Below are 24,966 nucleotides of genomic sequence, written 5' to 3'. Positions count from 1 at the left end.
TACCTCCCTAACCTCAGCTGACAGAGTTTTGCTTCTCCATGATAACAGGAAAAGTCAGTTTCTGTATACCCCTAGTTCGGAGTTTCCTCATCATTTTTTGGAACTTGGGGATTTTCTTTTTTCACTCTTGAACTTAGCTACCTATTAATTACATATTTTTAAATGTTCTATTTTATCTGACATTTTCATGTATTTTTTAGAGAGGAAAAGTTATGTCTAAGCATAGTGTTCCATGTTTTTGGATGTTGCCTATTTTTGTTTTTACATCAGTTAATTATAAGATTAGTTTGACTTGTTTATTTTTAACATATAATTTTTCTTTTTTGTCTGTGGAGGTGATCTTTCTGTGCTACTCTCTTTTTCTGGATTGTTGGTCCTTGTTTCCTTCCAGAATTACAGTATTTGAATAATAAAAGAATTTTGATGGAATATCTTTATTTATAACAAAAGCATTGCACTTTCAAAACTGTGAATTTATCTTTCAAGGAATTGAGGAAAATTTTGAGTGCATTTAAATTTTTATTTTGTTAAGACACACCATCCCAGAGAGTTCAGTTCATCCTTGGTACCGAAGATGATGATGAAGAGCACATTCCCCATGATCTCTTCACGGAAATGGATGAATTGTGTTATAGAGATGGAGAAGAGTATGAATGGAAAGAAACTGCCAGGTAATAATACTGAGTCTGAGTGTTTAATTGGCTTCACTTGATTTCTTTTTATAATGAGACTATAAAAGTGATTTTATGAGCTATCCAGTGCTTTTAAACAATGAGCAGAGAATTTCCTCATGTCTGGAAATTTTACCTTTAGTTTTTCTCTTTATTCTCAAAATTTGTTTGCTTGAATCTTTAATAATTTAACATAACACAAAAGGAATTATGTTATTGTAGATTTTAATGTCTTTAATTAGAGAAACAAATTTGAAAAATCAAAATCTTGCATATTTTATGTTTAAAAGAGGATTAGAAGTGGAAACTACCAAGTTCCATAGTTTGTTTTTGTAGACTTATTGTTGTGTTAGCTGGAATAGAGAGAGGAACTACAAAGGTAACTTGTGACTCTAGATATTGGAGACTATTAGCCTAGTTGGTAAAAATGTGTTTGTAGCCAAATTTTGTTTTCGTGGTGGTTATATTTGTTTCTCTTTAAAAGAACAAGTTTATATTTATCGTATTAAAATAAGCAAATGAATTTGTCATTATTTATAAAATATTTTTATTGTTATACATTTCAGATGGCTGAAATTTGAAGAGGATGTTGAAGATGGCGGTGACCGATGGAGTAAACCTTATGTGGCAACTCTCTCTTTGCACAGTCTTTTTGAACTAAGAAGTTGCATCCTAAATGGAACAGTCATGCTGGATATGAGAGCAAGCACTCTAGATGAAATAGCAGGTTATGGCAAATTGACTGTTTTTAATTTAAGTTGTACTGAAATTAGAGGTAGATAAATAAGGAAATAGAGTAGAATTTTAGACAATTGATTTAACAACTAATGGTCAAGCTTCCATTCTGTACAGGACAATATGAGGAGTAGACATATAAATAACACTTGTTGTCTTTGATACGTTTGGAGTCTAGAAGATTAAATTAGACAGACATTATAGTATCAAGAAGAAAATGATTAGTACCATAAGCAGGATATGGAGTCTGTTCTCTGAATATGCAGAGGAAAGAGCTTTTTGTTTCTTTGTTTTCTGGACCAGGGTATCTGGGGAGGATCCACATAATACGTTAACTGTACAAGTTATTCATAGAATTTGAACACATGGGAACAAGGAGCAGATGGTACAAGAGAAAGTATTCTAAAGAGGAGAAAGACAGTGAAAAAACATCTGGAAAGTATAGATAGGTATGAATCTCAGGAAAGTAGGTTCCATGTGAGTACATAGATTTCTTAAATAGTAGTTAGGAGATATATTGGGAAGATAAATTAGAGATGGATTGTGACTAGCCTTGAATTACTGGGTTAAGAAATTAGATTTTCTTTGGTAGGCATTTTGGCTCTCAATGATTTTTAATTTGGAGAATAGTGTGATCTAGATATGTGTCAGGAAGATCATTCTGGCAAGAATAGGTAGGGTGGCTTTGGATTAGGAAGAAGTTAGAAGCAGGTAGGCCAGTTACTCTCTTCGAAGAGTAGTCTAAGCAGGAAGTGATGATGACCTGAACTGTGGTAGGTAGTAGCAGTGGAAATGAAGGAGAGAGAAACTTGAAGGATACTTTGGAGGTAGAAAGTGGAAAAAGACAGCTATGGTAAAGCTATCAGGCCATTAACTAAAATTGCTAAAAACTAAAATCAAGTTCAGTGGTAATGAATTTGATAGTGTGACTACCGTTATAGATTGCTCCCATGGAAAACCAAAAAATCTATAGTATTTGATCTTCAAGAGAATCATAAATTTATTATAATTTCTCAGGCTAGAAATACTTTGATATTACCAGATTGTTCAATTTGACCAGGTGCTGCAGGTCTTCAGATTATTAAAGTCCTTACTTTCTTCTCTTATATGAATGACTGAAAAACCCTAACCTTAATTCAGGGTTAGGAATATCGAATTTGGACATTTGAGTCTTACTTTGGCTTTGCAATTATCACAAATACAATGTGATATTTTTGTAAATGTTGTATAATCCACCATTTACTTGTATTACGGTAGCCTGTAGTCATTGTGTTAATGTTATGGTTTACCTGTTAAATTGATCCCTTCCAGTTTTCTTTCAGAGTAATTATAATAGATTTGAAAGCTTGACTCTTTATATCTCAAGTTAGTGGCACTGTTTAAAAATATTTATATATACTTTATAAATTAAAAATAGTCTGCAATCACCACAATAATGTATAAAATAGCATTGCCACCAATCTCCTGATTCCCCACACCCCACCTCACAACCTGAAATATTCATCTTCCTAGAACTTATTACTTCATGATATTTCATCTATTCATCTGCTCATTGGTTTTTCTACCTCTGGAAGGGTAAGAGCAGAGATTTGATCTGCCTACTTAGCTGCTATATTCCCGACACATAATAGGTACTCAATGATTGAATGAATGAGTCCAGATATTATTCTACATTTTGGGGAAGAATATGAGGTGAAGCAATAAAATACTTAGGAATAAAATTCTTAGGAAGCCAATATTATTGAATATTCAGTCAAATAGAAATTATTATTATTATTTTTTTTAAATTTTTTGTTTATTACAGTAACATTGGTTTATGACATTGTAAAAATTTCAGGTGTACATCATTGTACTTCTATTTCTGCATAGATTACATCATATTCACCACCAAAATACTAATTACAACCCATCACCACACACATGTACCGAATTATCCCTTTCACCCTCCTCCCTCCCCGCTTCCCCTCTGGTAACCACCAATCTAATCTCTGTCCCTATGTGTTTGTTAATTGTTGTTATTATCTACTACTTAATGAAGGAAATCATACGGTATCTCACCTTCTCCCTCTGACTCATTTCACTTTGCATTATACCCTCAATGTCCATCCATGTTGTCACAAATGGCTGGATTTCATCGTTTCTTATGGCTGAGTAGTATTCCATTGTGTATATATACCACAGCTTCTTTATCCATTCGTCCCTTGATGGGCACTTAGGTTGCTTCCAAGTCTTGGCTATTGTGAATAAGGCTGCAATGAACACAGGAGTGCATGTACCTTTACAAATTGGTGTTTTCAAGTTCTTTGGATAAATACCCAACAGTGGAATAACTGGATCATATGGTAGTTCTATCCTTGATTTTTTGAGGAATCTCCATACTGTTTTCCATAGTGGCTGGACCAGTTTGCACTCCCACCAGCAGTGTATGAGAGTTCCCTTCTCTCCACATCCTCTCCAACACGTGGTGTTTCTTGTCTTGTTAATTATAGCCATTCTGACGGGCGTGAGGTGATATCTCATTGTAGTTTTGATTTGCATTTCCCTGATAGTTAGTGATTTTGAACATCTTTTCATGTGTCTGTTGGCCATCTGTATATCTTCTTTGGAGAAATGTCTGTTCAGGTCTTTTGCCCATTTTTTAATTGGGTTGGTAGTTTTTTTGTTGTTGAGATGCATGAGTTCTTTATATATTTTGGAGATTAAGCCCTTATCAGAAGTATGGTTTGCAAATATCTTCTCCCAATTGTTAGGTTGTCTTTTCGTTTTGTTGATGGTTTCCTTTGCTGTGCAGAAGCTTTTTAGTTTGATGTAGTCCCATTTGTTTATTTTTACTATTGTTTCTCTTGCCCGGTCAGACGTGGTGTTTGAAAAGATGTTGCTAAGACTGATGTCGACGAGCGTACTGCCTATGTTTTCTTCTAGAAGTTTCACAGTTTCAGGTCTTACATTCAAGTCTTTAATCCATTTGGAGTTAATTTTTGTGTATGGTGTAAGGTAAGGGTCTACTTTCATTTTTTTGCATATGGCTATCCAGTTTTCCCAACACCATTTGTTGAAGAGACTTTCTTTTCCCCATTGTATGTTCTTGGCTCCTTTGTCAAAGATTAGCTGTCCATAGATGTGTGGGTTTATTTCTGGGCTTTCGATTCTATTCCATTGATCTGTGTGTCTGTTTTTGTGCCAGTACCATGCTGTTTTGGTTACTATAGCTTTGTAGTATATTTTGAAATCAGGGACTGTGATCCCTCCAGCTTTGTTCTTTTTTCTCAGGATTCCTTTAGCTATTCGGGGTCTTTTGTTGTTCCATATAAATTTTAGGATTCTTTGTTCTATTTCTGTGAAAAATGTTGTTGGAACTTTGATAGCGATTGCATTGAATCTATAGATGGCTTTAGGAAGTATGGACATCTTAACTATGTTAATTCTTCCAATCTAAGAGCAGGGAATATCTTTCCATTTCTTTGTGTCTTCTTCAATTTCTTTCAGAAATGTTTTATAGTTTTCGGTGTACAGATCTTTCACCCCTTTGGTTAAGTTTATTCCTAGGTATTTTATTCTTTTTGTTGCAATTGTAAATGGGATGGTATTCTTAATTTCTCTTTCTGCTACTTCGTTGTTAGTGTACAGAAATGCAACTGATTTTTGTATGTTGATTTTGTATCCTGCAACTTTACCATATTCGTTTATTACTTCTAAAAGTTTTCTGGTGGATTCTTTAGGGTATTCTATGTATAAAATCATGTCATCTGCAAATAGTGACAGTTTCACTTCTTCCTTTCCAATTTGGATCCCTTTTATTTCTTTCTCTTGCCTGATTGCTCTGGCTAGGACTTCCAGTACCATGTTAAATAGGAGTGGTGACAATGGGCATCCTTGTCTGGTTCCTGTTCTTAGAGGGATGGCTTTCAGTTTTTCACCATTGAGGATGATATTAGCTGTGGGTTTGTCATATATGGTCTTTATTATGTTGAGATACTTTCCTTCTTTTTATTCCATTTTATTCAGAGTTTTTATCATAAATGGATGCTGTATCTTGTCAAATGCTTTCCCTGCATCTATTGAGATGATCATGTGATTTTTATTCTTCATTTTATTAATGTGGTGTATTACGTTGATTGATTTGCGAATGTTAAACCATCCCTGCATACCTGGAATAAATCCCACTTGATCATGGTGTATAATCTTTTTAACATATTGTTGTATGCGATTTGCTATTATTTTGTTGAGGATTTTTGCATCGATGTTCATCAGTGATATCGGCCTGTAATTTTCTTTTTTTGTGTTGTCCTTGTCTGGTTTTGGTATCAGGGTAATGTCGGCTTCGTAGAATGAGTTAGGGAGCTTCCCCCCCTCCTCAATTTGTTGGAAGAGTTTGAGAAGGATAGGTATTAAGTCTTCTTTGAATGTTTGGTAGAATTCACCAGGGAAGCCATCTGGTCCTGGACTTTTATTTTTGGGAGGTTTGTGATTACTGTTTCGATCTCCTTACTGGTGATTGGTCTATTCAAATTCTCTACTTCTTCTTGATCCAGTTTTGGAAGGTTGTTTGATTCTAAGAATTTATCCATTTCTTCCAGATTGTCGAATTGGTTGGCATATAGCTTTTCATAGTATTCTCTTATAATCTTTTGTATTTCTGAGGTGTCTGTTGTAACCTCTCCTCTTTCATTTCTGATTTTACTTATTTGTGCCTTCTCTCTTTTTTTCTCGGTGAGTCTAGCTAAAGATTTGTCAATTTTGTTGACCTTTTCAAAGAACCAGCTCTTGGTTTTATTAATTTTTTCTATTGTTTTTTGGTCTCTATTTCATTTATTTCTGCTCTCATTTTTATTATTTCCCTTCTTCTACTGATTTTGGGCTTGGTTTGTTCTTCTTTTTCCAGTTCCTTTAGGTGCATTGTTAGATTGTTTATTTGAGATTTTTCTTGTTTGTTGAGATAGGCCTGTATTGCTATAAACTTCCCTCTTAGAACTGCTTTTGCTGTATCCCATAAATTCTGGCATGTCGTATTTTCATTTTCATTTGTCTCCAGGTATTTTTTTATTTCTTCTTTGATTTCTTCGTTAACCCAGTTGTTGTTCAGTAGCATTTTGTTTAATCTCCACGTATTTGTGGCTTTTCTGATTTTCTTCCTATAGTTGATTTCTAGTTTCATACCGTTGTGGTCAGAAAAGATGCTTGGTATTATTTCAATCTTCTTAAATTTATGGAGACCTGTTTTGTGGCATAATATGTAATCAATCCTGGAGAATGTTCCATGTGCATTTGAAAAGAATGTGTATTCTTCGGTTTTTGGATGGAATGTTCTGTATATATCTACTAGGTCCATCTGTTCTAGTGTGTCATTTAAGGCCAGTGTTTCCTTATTGATCTTCTGTTTGGATGATCTGTCCGTTGGTGTAAGTGGAGTGTTAAAGTCCCCTACTATTATTGTGTTACTGTCTATTTCTGTTTTTATGTCTGTTAATAATTGCTTTATATATTTAGGTGCACCTACATTGGGTGTGTAGATATTTACAAGTGTTATATCCTCTTGGTGGATTGTTCCCTTGATCATTATGTAATGCCCTTCTTTGTCTCTTTTTACAGTTTTTGTTTTAAAGTCTATTTTGTCTGATATGAGTACTGCTACCCCAGCTTTCTTTTCATTGCCGTTTGCGTGGAGTATCTTTTTCCATCCCTTCACTTTTAGTTTGTGAGTGTCTTTAGGTCTGAAGTGTGTCTCTTGTATGCAGCATATATATGGGTCTTGCTGTTTTATCCAGTCAGCCACCCTATGCCTTTTAATTGGAGCATTTAGTCCATTGACGTTTAAAGTAGCTATTGGTAAGTATGTACTTACTGCCATTTTTTTAACTTTTTTTTTTTTTCTCAGTGTTTTAGTAGTCCTTCTCTGTTCCTTTCTTCTTCTATACAGAATTGATGGTCACTTTAGTTTGACCTCTGTCTGAAAGCTGTACACTTAACTCCCCTCCTCCCTCCTTTTATGTTTTTGATATCATATCTAACCTTTTTTTTGTGTATTTGTATCCATTACGTTCTAATCATGGAAATAGATAATTTTTCCTATTTGTGGTCTTCTCTTTTCCCCTTAAATCAGTCCCTTTAACATTTCTTGTAGCACTGGTTTCTTGGTGACAAACTCCTTTAATTTTTGCTTATCTGGGAAAATTTTGATCTCTCCTTCCATTTTGAATGATAACCTTGCTGGGTAGAGTATTCTTGGCTGTAAGTTTTTTCCTTTTAGCACTTTAAATATATCATGCCATTCTCTTCTAGCCTGTAAGGTTTCTGCTGAGAAGTCAGCTGATAGCCTTACGGGGTTTCCTTTGTATGTAACTTGACATTCTCTTGCGGCTTTTAGGATTCTCTCTTTATCTTTAATTCTGGACATTTTGATTATGATGTGTCTTGGTGTGGGCCTCTTTGGGTTTATCTTGTTTGGGGCTCTCTGTGCTTCCTGTACCTGGATGTCTGTTTCCTTCCTTAGGTTAGGGAAGTTTTCATCTATTATTTCTTGAAATAGATTCTCTGCCCCCTTGTCTCGCTCTTCTCCTTCCGGGACACCTATAACACGGATGTTAGTGCGCTTGATGTTGTCCCAGAGGTCCCTTAGACTGTCCTCACTCTTTTTAATTCTTTTCTCTTTTACCTGTTCACCTTGGGTAATTTCTTCTAGTGTTTCTTCCAGCTCACAGATCCGTTCTTCTGTATCCTCTACTCTGCTTTTGAGTCCCTCTAATGAATTTTTCATTTCCAGTATTGTATTCTTCATTTCTGATTGGTTCTTTTTTATATCTTCCATTTCTTTGTTGACATTCTCACTTGTTCATCTATTCTTCTCCCCATATCAGTGAGCATCCTTAACACTCTTAGTTTGAACTCTCTGTCGGGTAGGTTGCTCATTTCTGTTTCACTTAGTTCCTTTTCTGGGGTTTTGTCCTGTTCCCTTACTTGGAATGTATTTTTTTGCCTCCTCATTTTGCCTCTGGCCCTGTGCTTGTGTCTACGTATTAGGTAGGTCAGCTACGTCTCCTGCTCTTGGATAGGTGACCTTGTGTAAGTGATGCCTTAGGAGGCTTCCAGTGTGCTTCCCTCAGTTCTCAATGTTCCAGGGGTGACCCCTATGTGGGCTACGTGTGTCCTTCTGTTGTGGCCTGTTTGCTCTCCCTGTAGGCGCCCAGGGAGGCTGAGTTATGCTCCTGGCCAGCTGTTGTAATGCTCAGCTGCTTGTAGTTGTTGTGGGCCCTTCAGTCTCTTTATCAGGTGTGGGGAGCCCCAGCACAGTTGGCTGCAAGTTCTAATACCACATTTGTGTTGCAGTATTTCTTTTAACTGAGTAGGCCCCCAGCGTGGCAGGTTGTTAGGCTCAGGGCCTTACAATTGCAGTAAGCCTCTAGCCTATTAGGTCTCTTGTCAGCTCTCTGAGGATTGCAGCTGGGTGGGGCTGGCCTCAGGCACAGGAGCACCCAGTCGTTTCAGGCTTTGGAACATGGGGCAAACCTCCTATGTGGGTCTTTGAGAAGCACAAGTCTTCTGCAGCTGACAAGCCCTGCCGCCCACAGGTCCACACACACAGTCAACATAGTCCTGCCCCGTGTGAGCGCCCCGACCTCCCCAAGCGGACCCAGTCTCTCCACGGCGGGAGCCCCACACACTCTGCCACCGCCCCCACTCTCCACCCGCTCCTTGTGCACACCGTGCCCCGCTCAAGTCGGCTCAGTTGCCAGGCTGCAGAGAATCCAGTCACCAATCTATGCAGGCCCACAAGTTGCCTGAGGGCTTGTTGTTGGGTGTGGCCAGTCTCTAGGGTGGGCTGCCTGCCCTGACTGAGCTGGATTAAATCGGTGCCCTAGCGGGTGGGGCAGACCCTGGGCTAGCAGGCCTCAGGGAGAACTCCAATGGTGTCTGTGTCAGCACGCCCACACTAGGCCACAACAATGGCCGCCGCCAATGTCCCAGTCCCTAGAGACGTCTCACCCCTCACCGAGATGCACTCAGGGCCTATTAGGTCAGTTTCTTTTCACCACAGCACTGTGCACCTTTCTTTCTGGTGATTTTAGGATGCTTTCTGAAATGGGTGAGTTTGCGTTGGGCCCTTTAAGAGCCAGTTTTAGTTTCTTTGTGAACTGGGTTTTCTGGGGGTACTCCCCAATGTTTTAGTAGCAGGCACAGTCAGATATTATGCCGCTGGTGTCGATTGTCCTGGGTCCACAAAATGCCCACTGCGGGGGCGCTCCCCGGCTCAGGGCCCTGCGCCTCCAGGGAGGCTGTGTACCTGTGAGCTGCTCCCGGTGGCCGTGAAGCTGGCGGCTTGTGAAGGCGGCGTTTTTCCTCTCCAGAGGGGAGTCTCTGCCTCTTCTACCTCAGTTAGGATTGTCCGTTGTTGCAGGAGTTCCTGTTATCCAGTTTTCAGTTCTGTCTCGGGGTAATTTTTCCACGAGTAGTTGTAAATTGGCTGTGTCCACGGGAGGAGGTGAGTTCAGAGTCTGCCTACGCCGCCATCTTAACTCCGCCTCCAAATAGAAATTATTGCATCCATATCAGGAAAGCACTTTCAAGTACAGGAAGGCTATCAGTGTATAATGGTAGCCTCTTTATAAATAATAATGTATATTAAAATAAGGATCTTTATGTAATTTGTTCATTTTTGTTGGATAATGTTCATATTTATCTTTATGCATACATTATTCAATTTTAGAAGAGAATAATACTTTCTAGAGCTATTTAAGGATCTTATTTTTTTAGAAAGATTTCAGTTAGAGTTTATTCTATGTTATAGTTATCCAAGTGTTAGTTTATTTAGTAAAAATGTCTGATTTTTTTTTTTCCTTTGAATAGATATGGTATTGGACAACATGATAGCCTCTGGCCAGTTGGATGAGTCCATAAGAGAGAATGTCAGAGAAGCTCTTCTGAAGAGACATCATCATCAGAATGAGAAAAGATTCACCAGTCGGATTCCCCTTGTTCGATCTTTTGCAGATATAGGCAAGAAACATTCTGACCCTCACTTGCTTGAAAGGAATGGTGAGATAAGTTATGGCATCCAATTTTTGCTAACACTTCTACTCTAACAGCATTCCAGTATGTTACAGTTAGCATTTGGGGAAAGAAAGATATTTTTTCCAGATAATCACATAGGTCATTTTATCATCTTTTTTTTAAAAATAATAGTGTTATTTGTGCATTTAAAAATATTTCTAAAATGTCTTTACAACATGACAGAATTGTCTGTAGAAATCATTTAGATGAAAAAATTAAGCATTCACTCTGTTGAAATGGCATATTTAACTGTTGGTAATATTTATACGCTATCACTATACCTAACTCTGAATTACTTCTCCTTCCTGCTTTTTTGTTTCTGTTTAAGAATTTTTGTATAATTGATTTAAGAGGCATAAATTATGATCTGTAGATTTAGTCTGTTTAAAATTCTAAATCTTGGGTTTGAACCTTTATTATTTATGTTAGATTTTTTCCCTAGTGATTTTTTTTGTCTTGAATACACTTTATTTGTTGGGCATAAGCAAGTGTTTTTGGGTTGGTTTGCTGATTACAGTGCCCTTTATTTATACAATTTGTGAAAGGTTTTTATGATTGTTCCTGTCTTATGCTAGGGATGACCTAGCTGATGTCTTCCAAGCCATTGAGAGTGACCCACATATTCCAGCTCTCCACTCTCATTCATGGTCTAGCGGTGGGTTATGTGGGGCATGGGGAGACGGTGTTTTGTAGCCATTTACCTCTGTCACTGTCTTAAGCCTGGCACACTTGGAGGTGTTGCTTTTCGTCTTTCTAAAGCAGCGGAATGCATCACTGGGGTTCTCTTTTGGCTCGCAGAGAGCTCTGATGATAGTGCCTCTGGAAAACGGAGGTGCAAAAGGCTGGAGTTGCTTATGAGGGTCATTATTACCTCTAGCTGTTACCATTACCCAAGGTTTGTGAGGATTACAGTGAAGAAAGGTGGAGAATGGGTCACAATGTCCTTCTGTTCATCTTTTCTGTCCCTGAAATGATAGTGTGGCTTTTAAGTGTTCTACAAGCAAACAGCCATAGGTGATAGGGTTTAATATATCTAAAATTGACTCTACTTGTCTTTTGCAGCTCAATGTAAGATACTTAAGTCCATTTCTTCTGAGCATTTGACCGTTAAAACTCTTTTTAATCTTTAAAATTTATGCCTTTTTGTTTAAAATTATGCCTTTGTGTGTTTGAAGAATACACAAATATTCTTAAGAATAAAAGAAATCTCTTATGGACCTAAGTTCAATTTAAAAGCAAGCCATCTATGTCACATTTTACTTCTCTTTTCATCTGTCATGTATATTCTCTCCTTTAGTGAAATGGGTTCATTTATCCAGAGAGACCCTATTGAATCTTTATTCCTCACTTGGAATGGTTCCTGATTATTCTCCAATTATCATTTGGTTCCTTTTAATCATAAAACAATGGCTATTTTCTTTTGAATGCCATTTTAGCATATTATTATAGTATTTTAACAGTTGTTAAATACTGTTGTATTATAGTAATTTAACACTTTTTCTGCATGTAGCTTATTTTTTAACTAAATGATTGTTGTTTACAGATTAAAGGTCAATCTTTATTTTTAATATTTCTAGGATCTCTTGAGCATGTAGCTTTGATTACTTAGATCATATAGGATTGATTGTTATATTTCTCATATTTTTCCTAAAAAACAATGTTATTCTGTTAAGCTACACTTGATAGAATCACCAGATGTTTGAAGTATAAATGACCTTTTGAAATATTCTAGACTTCTTTTGTTATTGCTGTTGTCGATGAGAAATGCTTTATTCTTATCTAGTTAAATTAAGGATTGTATGTATTTATTTAAATTTATCTGCTGTATTAGAAATGGAAGCTCATTTTAGAATATTTGTTAATATCTTTAGCGAGCTCAAGAATATGTATCCTTTAAAATTGACATTATGTTTCTCTTTTTAAAAAAAACTTCTATAGCTTGTCTTATGTTTTTAAATTTGACTTGAGAGCACTGCCAGTAAGTGAGAATGCCCTGTTGACTTAATGTTATAGAGATTTGATACCAATTTTAAGTTAGGAATTATTAGATCATGTTAATGTGGACATTTATTGTGAGAGAGAATTATCTATAGTGGTTTGGTACAGTGTAGGAAATATGTACTAAGAAATAAGCTATCGATACTGCTAAGTTTTATTTTGGGTTCTATTTCTTAGATTATTTTTGTATTGTTTTTCATTTATTTAAACAGCAACTTTGCATTGGTATTGTTATTTTTTTTAAAAGCCACACTATTGGGCATTCTAATTACTAACAGAATATTGTCCCCTACCATCTGTTGTTAACATTGTGTTTTGTTTTTTGGATACACCTTCGGGGAACTAATTACAATTTAAGCAACTTTTCAATGACTTTCTAACATTTAAAAATCTGATTGCTATGCTAACCCTGACAGCATGAATTTGAAATTTTGGGCCTTTAATGCTTGCGATTTACAGTGTAAATTGATTTTTTGTGTCTCTATTTGCCTTCTGCAGTGAACTTCATCATTTTTCATTTATTTGTTTTATCTCAGGGGAAGGCCTTTCAGCCTCCCGCCACTCTTTGCGAACAGGTCTCTCTGCCTCAAACCTTTCATTGAGAGGAGAATCGCCTTTATCTCTTCTTCTCAGTCATCTTCTTCCTTCTTCAAGAGCTGGAACCCCTGCAGGCTCGAGGTGTACAACCCCAGTACCCACCCCTCAAAACAGTCCTCCTTCCAGCCCTAGCATCAGTCGCCTGACCTCCAGAAGTTCCCAACAGAGTCAGCTTCAGGCCCCAGAACTACTGGTTTCACCTGCCAGTGATGATATTCCCACAGTAGTAATTCATCCGCCTGAGGAAGACTTAGAAGCACTGAAAGGCCAGGAGCAGAAGAATGAGGAAAATGTTGACATAACTCCAGGCAACTATCCAAAATCCTCCATGTGTGGTGCTTTCTGCCTCTGGATCACTTGCACTTGGAATGCCTTTCAGCACATAGCTTTAGCAGCAAATGTAGATAATGCTTATAATTTATTTTGACTTCTGCATGTTTTTTTTTTTCTTTGTAGTATATTGTAGAAGAGAATAGAATTATTAAAAATTTTAAGTTGTAAAGACTACAAAGAAGACTACACATAATTTAAGCCCTTTCAAAATTTTTCATCGAGATTTTACAGGATAAGCATTTGAATGGTTCAGAAAAACGTGGAAATTTTTATAAGTAATCTCTAATTTGCCATGATTTTTTAAAAACGGTGGCTTTTCTTCTTGTGCATTTCATTCATAGGGTGAATGAACACATACTGTACATAAATTGAGATGATGTGCCTTTTGTCTATCATTTGGTGTGTCCAAAGAATGCAGTATGTTTTAACCTTCCTGACAAAAATAGGGTTGAATGTTCTTCTTCTCATTTTGTCTCTGAGAAGATTGATGTTCTCTAATGACTGCCTGGAATCATCCTTATTTTAAGACTCGTGTTATATTTGGAATAGACTTTAATTGTCCTTTATTTAGTGCCATATCTATCTGTAATCCAAATTCACCTTGAAATTTTCAGAACCAAAGTTCCTATAGTTATGGCTAGGATATATTTTTGTATGTGAATTAGAAAAATTATTTCTTAGTGGTTAAAAGATTTGTAACTCATTTAAGGGTTATGTAGTATGATAATTTTGGCTCTTCTTATGTATTAATTATATGTACATTTATATATATATATATCTTTCCACCCAATCCATATAAAGAAGTAGTCTTTAGTGCTGCTTTTTACTGACAGCTGAACATCAATGTGACATATACGAATGCTAACTAGTGGTTTTAATCACATTAAGTATTATCACATTTCTCCATAATACTGATAGTATCTAACACTTCAGTGGTAGCTTACAGTTATTAAATTAGAGTATTTAATGTGTATAAAAATTTGTGTAAGTTAGCTGGATACACCCATTTTCAGAAACTCAGAAAAGTTAGATAACTTCCCCTAGATCATACAACTAGTAAGTGACAGCCTAAGTCCTCTGACTGAAAATCCTTGTGCTCCTACTGCTATATGACAGACCGCTCCCTCTCTTTATTGGCTTTATCCAAACTTACCAAATACTTTTAATGGAAGCTCATTGTAGTTGCCAAAAAAGGATATACTTTTAGAAGTAAAAAATGGAAGTTTTGTGTCTAAATCATTGTAACATTAATTATGATCAGAGTTACAGCTACCATTGTTTTATAGTTTGTTCCACACACAGTGATATGTGCTTTTCAAATATCATATTTCTAATTCTTCTAACACTTTGATGAGGTTCGTGTTATCCCTATTTTACAAATGAAGACAACTCAGACTTAGAGATGTTAAGATCATAAATGACCAGAGCAAGGAATTGCACTCAGATGTACCTAAGATAATCCATAGGATAGTATTTCATTGTAAATTTTATTACTTCATGAATAAGATATAGTATAATAATGAGGTAACTGAACAAAAAGGAGAAAATAAATGCCTAGAAATACTCAGCATTCATTTTAATTGAAAAGAACCAGCAAGATTTACTATTTTTCCTCAAAAATGATTTTAAAGTTACTTACCTACATTTGTTTTTACCTATATTTGTGAGTAACACTGAACATTTCTTGTTTTACCAGCTTCTATATTATTAATAATAAGGGACTAAATAGAGGAAGGAAGGGGCATATCGGTTCACAGTGGCTTGTTAGGCCATGTTGATAAGGGGATAAAAGGAGAAATTAGCTGAGAATTGAGGAACACAATTAAGTTTTTCCCCCCCTCTGCTGTAAGTATGCCATGAGATTTATCAGCCTTACTGAAGAGAAGAAATTAGAATGGAGGGAAGAGAAGAATTTCTAAAGACAAGAAAAAGCTCATAATTACTGTTTAAGAAGGCATCTATAGAAGGTATGTAATTAAAATAATAGAGACAGCTATATATTATTCCCTGTTTAATTACCTTTGGTGCTTAAAGCACCTAGAAACTCTAGTTGAGTTTCCTTAAGTCTGTTGTTATGTTAGAGGAGGAAGATAACCTCAGCATCATTTTTGAGAGACTAATGTCATAAATTTTTGTGTCATGGGGTCATGATTTATCCATACCCAGAGTAAAAAAGGAAGTGGTGTTTCCCATTAGTTATTTTTGGAGAAAAATTGTATGTAAAAGAGGTAAACTCATTTTTAGTGTTTGTAACTGTATTCTAACTCGGTGTTTCTCAGCCTTGGCACCATTGACATTTTGGGCAGGACACTTCTTTGTTGTAGGTGGCTATGCTGTGCGTTGTGGGATGTTTAGCAGCATCCCTGGTCTCTATCCACTAGCTTCCAGTAGCACTCCCCAGTGTGACAATCAAAAATGTCTCTAGACATTGCCAGTGTCTCTTGGGGGACAAAATCTTCCCAGGATGAGAACCACTGATGCAACTACATCTGTTACCGAAACCAAAGTGGATTTGCCTCCTGGCGAGTTAAATCAGATTCTCCTCCAGAAGTAGTTGTCTCACAAAGTAAAGTATATTTGCAACAAATAGGAGACCATGCGGAATCATTTCCAAAGTGATGGCTCTCCCCAAACAAAGGAAAGTAGGGACCTTTATTTCGGATGGGGAATGAATATTCAAAAGGGAGAAGTGGGTATTCGCATGTGCAGGCTTAGTTGGAAATCATGCTTCCACGTACACTGCAGGTTACAGTAATAAGGCGTAAGCTCCTCCTGGAGACATCTTAGCATTGAAGGCAAAGGTGTAGCTCTTGTGGTGAGGCTTGGTCTGGTTCAGGGTGGTTGGTGATTACATCTCCTTAACATAACAAAAGGAAAAAAAAACCAATTTGGAAAAACAATTAAATGCTTCCAAACCCACCCTTGAGTTCCTGGGGCAATTAGTTGGTGCACTTCAACTTTCAAACTTTCAACGAAACTCTGATATCGTTGATTTTATCTTTCTCCAGTTAGATTTGCTATTTTGAGAAAAAAATGTAAGGGCAAAATTATAGATTTACCACGGTAGGTATTGTTTTTAAATCCCAGCATTGATTCTGTATATACACATGCTCACATTTGTTTTTTCCTTTTTCTTAAAGCAAAGAAATATAGTCCTTTTGAGTTATCGGTGCTAATGATAGTGTTAATTTTGGGGAACTTATTTAATTCTAAGCACTAGGACTTTATTGTAGGAGCAGGGAGACTTCCTTTACTGATTGAGAAAACAGCTTTAACTTAGGTGAGATTGGGAAGGACTTCGTAGAGAACAAAATGGTGGAAAACTCTAACATGTACCTGGCATGCCAGTTTTAACAGGTTCAAGATGACCAGTTTAGCCAAGTGACTTCAGGTCATATCTTCTAGCTTTGTCAGTGTTAGTTCCATGTCATTTCTTCATCCCATTCTTACAATATCATTACTTTCCCCTATAGCCTTCTCCTCATTCCACTCTTCTCCCCAAAATCCAGTGGCTGGGACTATTCTGGGAAACTGCACATACATATTCTTTTGATTATACGTCTACAGATTTACTAGTTACAATGATGTGTATTGATGCTCAGTTGCAGTTATTGCCAGGGCCTTAATGATACTCCTCATTTTCTTGTGTGAGAGTTGGTAGAAGCTACTGAAAAATACTGGTTAACTTTTTTTTTTTTTCCATTTGGGCATGTATTTTAATAAAGGAATGGACTCTATTCTGGAAGTTTAGGGACAAAGATTAAAGAAGAGGAATCTTAATAACTTTCCTCTGCTAAGCTAAAATGGTGAAAAATGAGTTTTAGGAAATAATTTTTGTTTCAGAATTAACACTTTCAGAGAATGAGCATGTGGCTAAATAGATTGCATGTGCTTTTTATACTGAGATTTTTGGGTCGCAATGACAGCCTAGTTTAGGTATTTAACAGAGAGGTGGATGTCACAAAGGTCTTCCGTCATTGAGTTTAAGCGATGAAGCCAAATGACAGTTTCAGTTGTTAGTTATAGTATGTGGTATTCTATAACGATGAAAACTCCCTTAGATGCATTATATATATCTGATGTGCTTAAAATTCTGGAACCTAATTACCAATATTAACTTTTAAGTTTATAGGATCTGACCACAAACAGTTTAATCAATTTCTGTGGGTAACTAGATTGTCATGAGTGGCAGAGTTAAACTAAAAGTAAAGTCTGTTGTAATTCAGTCTAGTGCCTTTTCTCCTTTGATACTCAATGTTTTGGGTAATATTAATTTCTGTTCTTGAACTAGAGAATCGTTCAAGATTCTCAATTGTTCATGAAAAAATGGGATACATTTAACTGTAGAAATCAGTGTTATGTACTTTTAAAATTTTTGAGATTTGAACTTTTTGCAAAATTCATGGTGGTAACAATTGGTCATATGCTACAGGGTTATTTTACTGTTGTGAAATGTTGCTGTTGAATGTCACTTGAAATGAGTGTACTAATGCTTGGACATATATCTTTCATTTGTAATCCAAACGAGCTAATTTTATAGGTTTGTCTGAATCTTAGAGGTTGAGTGAGTTAAAAGTCGCATAGTGACAAAAAGTTGCAGAGAGTGCTTGTTTCAACACAGATCTGTTTGATTATAAAACCCTTACTCTTTGTATTTATATTGTAAAAACATTGCTATTATATTTTGAAGTTGTATTTCTTAGGAATAATGACAGTAGGCAGCACATAAATACTAGCCAAGAGAAATGAAAACTCTTGAGGAAACTTTTATGATTGTGGAAGATATGGTAAATTTAACCTACATTTAGTTGATGTAGCTCTTAAATTTTCTTAGTTACATTTAGGGTTTATCAGAAAATTTATATTGTTGTTGATGTAAGCATGCTAAGTGTAGTTAGGCATCATTAAGCTCTGTAGTTCACATGTCTGTTAGATATATTGAAAGTGTATTCCCTAAGTATTGGTAGTGGTAATTAGACTCAGGGCTTCCACCTTCTGTGGTTCCTCACATACTCACTTTTTTCTTTTTGCAAAAGGCACCATTTTTGTAAATTCCAATTATATTATTTTAAATGTTAAAATTTATAGCTTCATTATGGCTTAAAATATTATTCTAGTCTTGCTGGTATGGTACTAACACTTGGCACTTTTTTTTTTTTTTACCTTGCACATTTGCTTTTAATAAATTATCACTTTCAGGGTATGAGCAGAGTCAGGTTACAAAGTGAATTTTCTCCTAACTAATTTGGAATTTGCTTGTTCTTAAATACAGGTATTTTGGCTTCTCCACAGTCTGCACCTGGAAACTTGGACAATAGTAAAAGTGCAGAAATTAAAGGTAATGGAAGTGGAGGAAGCAGAGAAAATAGTACTGTTGACTTCAGCAAGGTAATTCTATCATTAACTATAAATTTTTCTGATCATTCTTACTGAGAAAATTCCTCGCGATGGGGTTTTATTAACATTGATTATAATAATTTTTTAATAGACTGGTGCTTACAAACCTGCATGTGATGCTTGTGATTTGTTAATTTGAGCTCAGAAATTGTGAGAAAGGTAACAGTCTCAGAGCCCTGGAAAAGCTTTATATCTTACTAGTTTTAGAAATTCTGACAAAAGAATATGTGAATAATATGGTATTTTCATCTATACCTACCCATAGATATGAAACTTCAGTACTTTTGAATTACAGTCATTTGTTCTGCAGCTGCCACCACTAGAAAGATTAATTCTGGGAGTGATGTTACAGTAGAAGTGATTCAGCCTTTTCTCAGCTGTAATTCGATCCCAGAATTACTGTCTTATGGTGTCAGTACTTTCGGCGGAATGTCTTTGGGAAACATATCCGTGCTTCCCCCTGGGTAGGTAAAGGCATGGATTTAAAAACAACTCACCTATCTCACTATAATTTTTTATTTTGGTAGATGAGTATTTACAAAATAGAAAAGAAAAACTTATTTCAAAAGAACAGGGCAAAAAACTACAAGTTCAAATTACAGTTGAATTTAAAGCATACTATATCCATACTACTTGTGAATAATTGATTCAATGTGGCCGTTGTAGTTTTTTGATGGTGTTAATTTGCTATAGGATACTCTGAATACATTAATTAATATTTTTGCATCCAATGTCAGACTTTTAATTAAATGTGATTATTTCAAGTAAGATTCATTTTTCTTAAGCCTTTTATTTTATGATGCAAAGTCTATAAATCACATTTTGCAGAAAAGGAGTTTAAATGATTTACGTTATAGCTTTGCTAAACTTCATGCTCTAAAATTGTAAGAAGCCTTGCATACGGGACATTGACTGTACAGAAAGGCTGCTGTACTTTTAATTCTTCTATTCTAACTTGATCATATTTTCACTGGTGCTCCTTTGTTTCAGATGAGTGAAAAGTGTTCAGTAGTGAAATTGCAACTTCTTGTTAAATGAATAAATTAATGTAATTTACGTTATAGATCTCCTCTAGACATGGCACACGCCGTTTATTTTTGTTCCTCTGTCACAGTTTTACTTTTTTTTACTTGGCCTATCCTTGTGTACACCTCCTTGTCTCCTGTTGGGCAGGAGTCTGCCTCCTGGCACTGTAGTTGTGGCACACTGGGTGTGGGACTCAAGAGGCCCGTTGTAAGTGCTGGTTTTATTTTTAATAGATAGCCCTGTAAGTGGTTGTTTAGTGACTTGTGTGAAACTGCATATAAATGAAGAAGTTCCCCTACCTTGATACTATGTTTGTAACCTTTTCTTTGTAATTATACACAGACAACTAAATTTGATTATATGGCACTACCATATATCTATACCAGTAATGGCTATTTATTTTAGTTTTAAATAGAAATTTTTTTCTACTTAATGAAAATACTGGGGAATGCTCAGAGTTTTTTAAAATAAAAAGGACTTATAAAAATATATATAAAATATAAAGGGACTAATTCATTTCTAAGATTAAACAATAGATAATCATGAAATGAATATTTTTTAGCACTGTGTATAATTTCATGAACCATTGTTAGTTTGTGAACTATATTTTTGTCCTTAGTAGTTTTTAATGAATAGTGCTATATTCATTGCAAATTTTCTCTAATTCCTATGTTTGATAATTTAGATCTCTGAAATAGTAAAGATTATGACAGTTAAAACAGTTGGATAGAGGTGTTTTGCTTGCTTTTTTTGTATTTGTCTATTTCGTTCTTTGTGAGAATTTTGGCATTATACATTCAGTAGATCACCAGTTTTGATTAGCAAATAGTAGTCTTAAAAGCATCTTTTCTTTCCTGTTTCCTTCTAAAAAGTCTTATAAATACCATGCAAACTTTATTTTTAATTATTGTTTATTTGTCAATAGGTTGATATGAATTTCATGAGGAAAATTCCTTCGGGAGCCGAGGCATCCAATGTTCTGGTGGGAGAAGTAGACTTTTTAGAAAGACCTATTATTGCATTTGTGAGACTGGCTCCTGCTGTTCTCCTCTCCGGGTTGACTGAGGTCCCTGTTCCTACGAGGTAAAGAGTTAGTTCCATTTAGCATTCTCCCAGCATGTCCAAAATTTAAAAGTTTTTATCCACTGAAGAAACATGTTGCTTTATATAATAAAAGCTCATTTTAATTGTTAATATTGTCATTGCACCAAATGCTTTGACTATTATTAGAGCATAAAAGAGTCATTTTTCTTTGTGGAACAAAAAAGAAAACAAAGAAAGCATCTTTTTAAAAAATACTTGGCATTTATAACTTTATAGTAAGTTTTGGTATCTTAGGGGCTTTGGTTTAAAAACCAGTTCCTCATTTTAGACGTGTTATGCGCTGTGCAGGCACTAGAGTCCGAGAGAATGGAATTGCCTCCTTGCTTTGCTGCTTTTTGTGGGAAGGTCAAGCCTGACTTAAGTTATTTGTCTAAGCTTCGCTTGTAAAATGAGGATGATAATACTTCATAGGGTTGGTTAAATATAATAACGCAGAATGCTTTGTTCTGACTTGACCAAAATCTGCTGTTCAATATACATTATAAGTAAGAAATTACAATGGAGGTAGTATCTATAAGAATAATTAGCAAGTTGTGTTATAAAGGGTAATGAGTTTGTTAGCTATTGACTATATAAGCTTAATTGTAAATGAGAATAATTTTTAAAATATGTTTTCTTGTTTTATAATAGTAAATATGAAGAATTAATTACAGCTTGATTAAAATTTATGTACCTATTTTTAATATGCTTTACTGAGTTGCATTAATGGTGCAGTATTAAGATAAGTGAGAAAAATAATTCCGTACATTCATATTTAAATTTTCCTAAAGCAAGAAGATGAATACTTCCAGTTTGTGTGAATATTAATATTTTACTATAGTGTTAATAAGGATATTACTAAGTAGGAAGTTAAATACTTTTTATTTAGTCACTATTAATAAATCAAAAAATCAAATAATATGAGGTTTGATGTTAAATTTGGAGTTCTAAATAAAAATTCTCTTTCTTTCCAAAGGGATTAGTCCTTTATTTGGCACATTAGAGTCTTTATCCAGACTGTAGGATGAGGGATTGTGTGTTTTTTGTGTATACTCTTTAAGTATTTTATTAGGCAAACCAAGTTTGTACATAAGTACTTAAATGCAATTGGTGTTCACTTTATTTACTAATTTAGTTTTTTTTGTCAGTACAGATAATAAAAAATTATTTAAATTCAGAAGGATATAGATGATGGTAACTTTTAATGTAAAACACTCGATTCCTTAATTATTGTTTTACCCTGAGGAAGACGGGCAGTAGTAACTTGGTAGAAAGTTAATTGTGAATGTGCCTTTCGTAGTTTTGTGGTCTGTTTTAGTCTGAATGGAGTTGCCATCTTTTTTTCAGTGATTGGTGAGGGGGGATGGAAAATAGGTCTGAGTGCTGTTTCTGTGTTTACATTTGAATGATTTCTTTATGATTGCCTAGATTTATGTATGTTTGTCATTTATGTTTAAATCTACATATTTTAATGTTTCTTTAGGTTTTTGTTTCTGTTATTGGGTCCAGCAGGCAAGGCACCACAGTACCATGAAATTGGAAGATCAATAGCCACTCTCATGACTGATGAGGTAATTAAATACCCTTTGAAATGGACACTGATAATGAAGCATATAATGTATAAAATTCTTTTGAAGTGGAATTTCAAATCCTTTTGAAGTGGACACTGATTATGAAGCATATAATATATATTAAATTGTCCTTCTCCTTTCTTTCATAGGGAAGCGTAGAAAATTGCCCTTGCTTGTCTGTACTATTTTATCTCATATTCATTCTTCAACTATTTGCCTTTGGTAAGGTCCTCAAGATCTTTCTGTCAGGTTCAGGGGAGATACTTTTTGGTCTTTTTTTCCCCCCACATTTGAAATTATTGACTACCTTCGTGAAATTTTGAACTTTTCTCCATTCTGGATTTCAGGATATCGTTTCTTTTGGTTTTCCTCAGGACTTTGTCTTTTCTCCTTTTCCCCTTTTTCTCTGTGATTTCCCTCTTCTGTTTGTGGACCTCATCTTTGACCATGGCCTATATTAATCAGGACATTTGTCTCTCTTTCAGAGAGAGCTTTGTAATCAGGTGCTGGACATCTCTGCCATGTGTCCCTAAGGTATCTGAAACCCTTCATATCTGAACCTGACCACCTTTCTCTGTCCAATCTCAACCAGTTAGTCACCACGTCCTATTGATTTTACTTCAATATATTTTGCATTTAATCTGCCGTCTCCTTTCCATCTCCATTGCCACTCTGGCTTAGACTCTTTTACCTTCTTTTCTTTGGCGATTAAAGTGGATTTTGTGGGTCTTTCTCTTATGGTATTTTCTTCTATACTATCAGTAACAGTGGATTTGAATAACATGCAGATTTCCTTGATCCAGATGTGTCAGTGACATCCTGTTATATATTTATGTTTAAATTTAAACTCTTTACCATTGTCTTAATAGAGTCTGCCTGATCTAGCTTCTGCATACTTCTTGAAACTTAAATCCCTCTACTATTCACCCCCCCTCCCCCATTTTGCTCTGGCCACATTAGCTTTCCTTTTGTTCCTCAGATGGTTATGCTGATTTCTGTCTCTGGACATTTACAGTTGCTGTTCTCTTTGTCTGAGTGCGCTTCCACCCCACCCCCACCGCTCCCTTTGCATCATCCCTCATTTCATTCAGATTTCTCCTACAGTGTTACCTCCTCTAAGAGACCTTCCTTGGCCACCCTGTTCTTCCTCATCAGCTTCCCTTCCTTTACCCTGCTTTATTTTTATCAGCACATTTATTATTACCTGAAATATGTGTTTATGTAATTACTTGTTTCACTATGTTTTCCTCTAAGTTCTTGAGTAGAGGGACCTTTCCTAATCTGTGTCCACTGCGCTATTCACAGTGCTTAGAATTGTGCCTAGCAAATAGTAGGCACTCAGTAAATACAAGTGGTTAAATAAATTAATTATTTAAGTAAAATTCTTTGCATATCCACGATTATTCCTTTAGGGTAAATGATATTAAAATATCATAGAAGTGGAATGACATACTACAGTATTATTTTATTCTGTAATGAATTACGGAATATTTCCTATGTAAAATTTTCTCTTTTTTAAAATTATTCTGTCTTAACACATCACTGTTTTCTTTTGTTGTTTGTTATTGTTAATTCATCCAGTAATACAAGTAGTGGGTTATTTTTTATACTAGTTACCCAGGGTAGGGTGGAGACCCGCCTGGGATAAGAGTTTGGGTAATTATCTTTATTGTAGACTTATTTATGACATGTAAAGTGGATTTACTATGTGTAGAATTTTCTTTCAACTTTAAAATCCTTTTACTCAGTATGTTTTTTTCCTTTAGATTTTTCATGATGTGGCTTATAAAGCAAAAGACAGAAATGACCTCCTGTCTGGAATTGATGAATTTTTAGATCAAGTAACTGTCCTGCCTCCAGGAGAGTGGGATCCTTCTATACGCATAGAGCCACCAAAAAGTGTTCCTTCTCAGGTAAGAATCCACACAACTCTTCTTTGAGTTACTTTCTTTTTTTAATTAAAGATTTTTTGAAGAGTTTATACATTTTCAAAAGTCAAAACTATATAAAGAGTACACTCAGAGAAGTTGTAGCCCTACCTTGTCCCCTTTACTTTCTTACCCCTATACCCACCTTCTATGGGTTACTATTTGTTATTAGTTTTTTATTTGAGTACAAGGAAATGTGAACATTTAGTCTTGTTTCTTCCTCTGTCTTACCAAAAGTTAACATACTATATGTACTGTTCTGCACCTTGCTTTTTTCATAACAGTATACCCTGGAGATCTGATCATAAGAAATCATAGAAATATTCCTTATTCTTTTTCTCACAGCTTTGTTGTATTCTATTTATGGATATACCATAGTTTATCCTGTTTCTGGGCTCAGGTGGTTTTCAGTCTTTTGGTATTACAAACCATATCATAGGATTCGTATGCCATATTAGTCTTGTGCAGGTTTATCTGTAGGATAGATTCCCAGAAATAGGATTGCTGGCTCACATGGAGATTTATTTATAATTTTAGTAGATATTACCAGAATCTCCTTTTACCGGGTTCAACTCTTTTGGA

At 35.5% G+C, this 24,966-nt stretch overlaps 1 protein-coding gene across 8 annotated transcripts in view; it reads left to right on the top strand.

Annotated features, from left to right (window-relative positions):
• SLC4A7 (solute carrier family 4 member 7) overlaps positions 1 to 24,966 on the top strand; it is a 113,433-nt gene that overhangs the window by 48,394 nt on the left and 40,073 nt on the right. For 6 of the 8 annotated variants that reach the window (XM_087430647.1, XM_087430646.1, XM_087430643.1 and 3 more), the window contains exons 4-10: positions 533 to 671; positions 1,238 to 1,398; positions 10,248 to 10,436; positions 18,652 to 18,767; positions 20,728 to 20,885; positions 22,369 to 22,456; positions 24,223 to 24,369. In XM_087430647.1, the coding sequence (XP_087286773.1) occupies positions 533 to 671; positions 1,238 to 1,398; positions 10,248 to 10,436; positions 18,652 to 18,767; positions 20,728 to 20,885; positions 22,369 to 22,456; positions 24,223 to 24,369 (998 nt within the window). Of the gene's footprint in view, positions 1 to 532; positions 672 to 1,237; positions 1,399 to 10,247; positions 10,437 to 12,985; positions 13,355 to 18,651; positions 18,768 to 20,727; positions 20,886 to 22,368; positions 22,457 to 24,222; positions 24,370 to 24,966 lie in introns of all 8 variants that reach the window. The other 2 variants (XM_087430650.1, XM_087430649.1) reach the window with 2 other exon arrangements.

Source organism: Ceratotherium simum, chromosome 5 (genome assembly GCF_057802395.1).
Source record: "Ceratotherium simum simum isolate JZ-2026a chromosome 5, ASM5780239v1, whole genome shotgun sequence".
In the NCBI taxonomy this organism is placed as follows: domain Eukaryota; kingdom Metazoa; phylum Chordata; class Mammalia; order Perissodactyla; family Rhinocerotidae; genus Ceratotherium; species Ceratotherium simum.
This window is presented reverse-complemented; position numbering and strand designations above follow the sequence as displayed.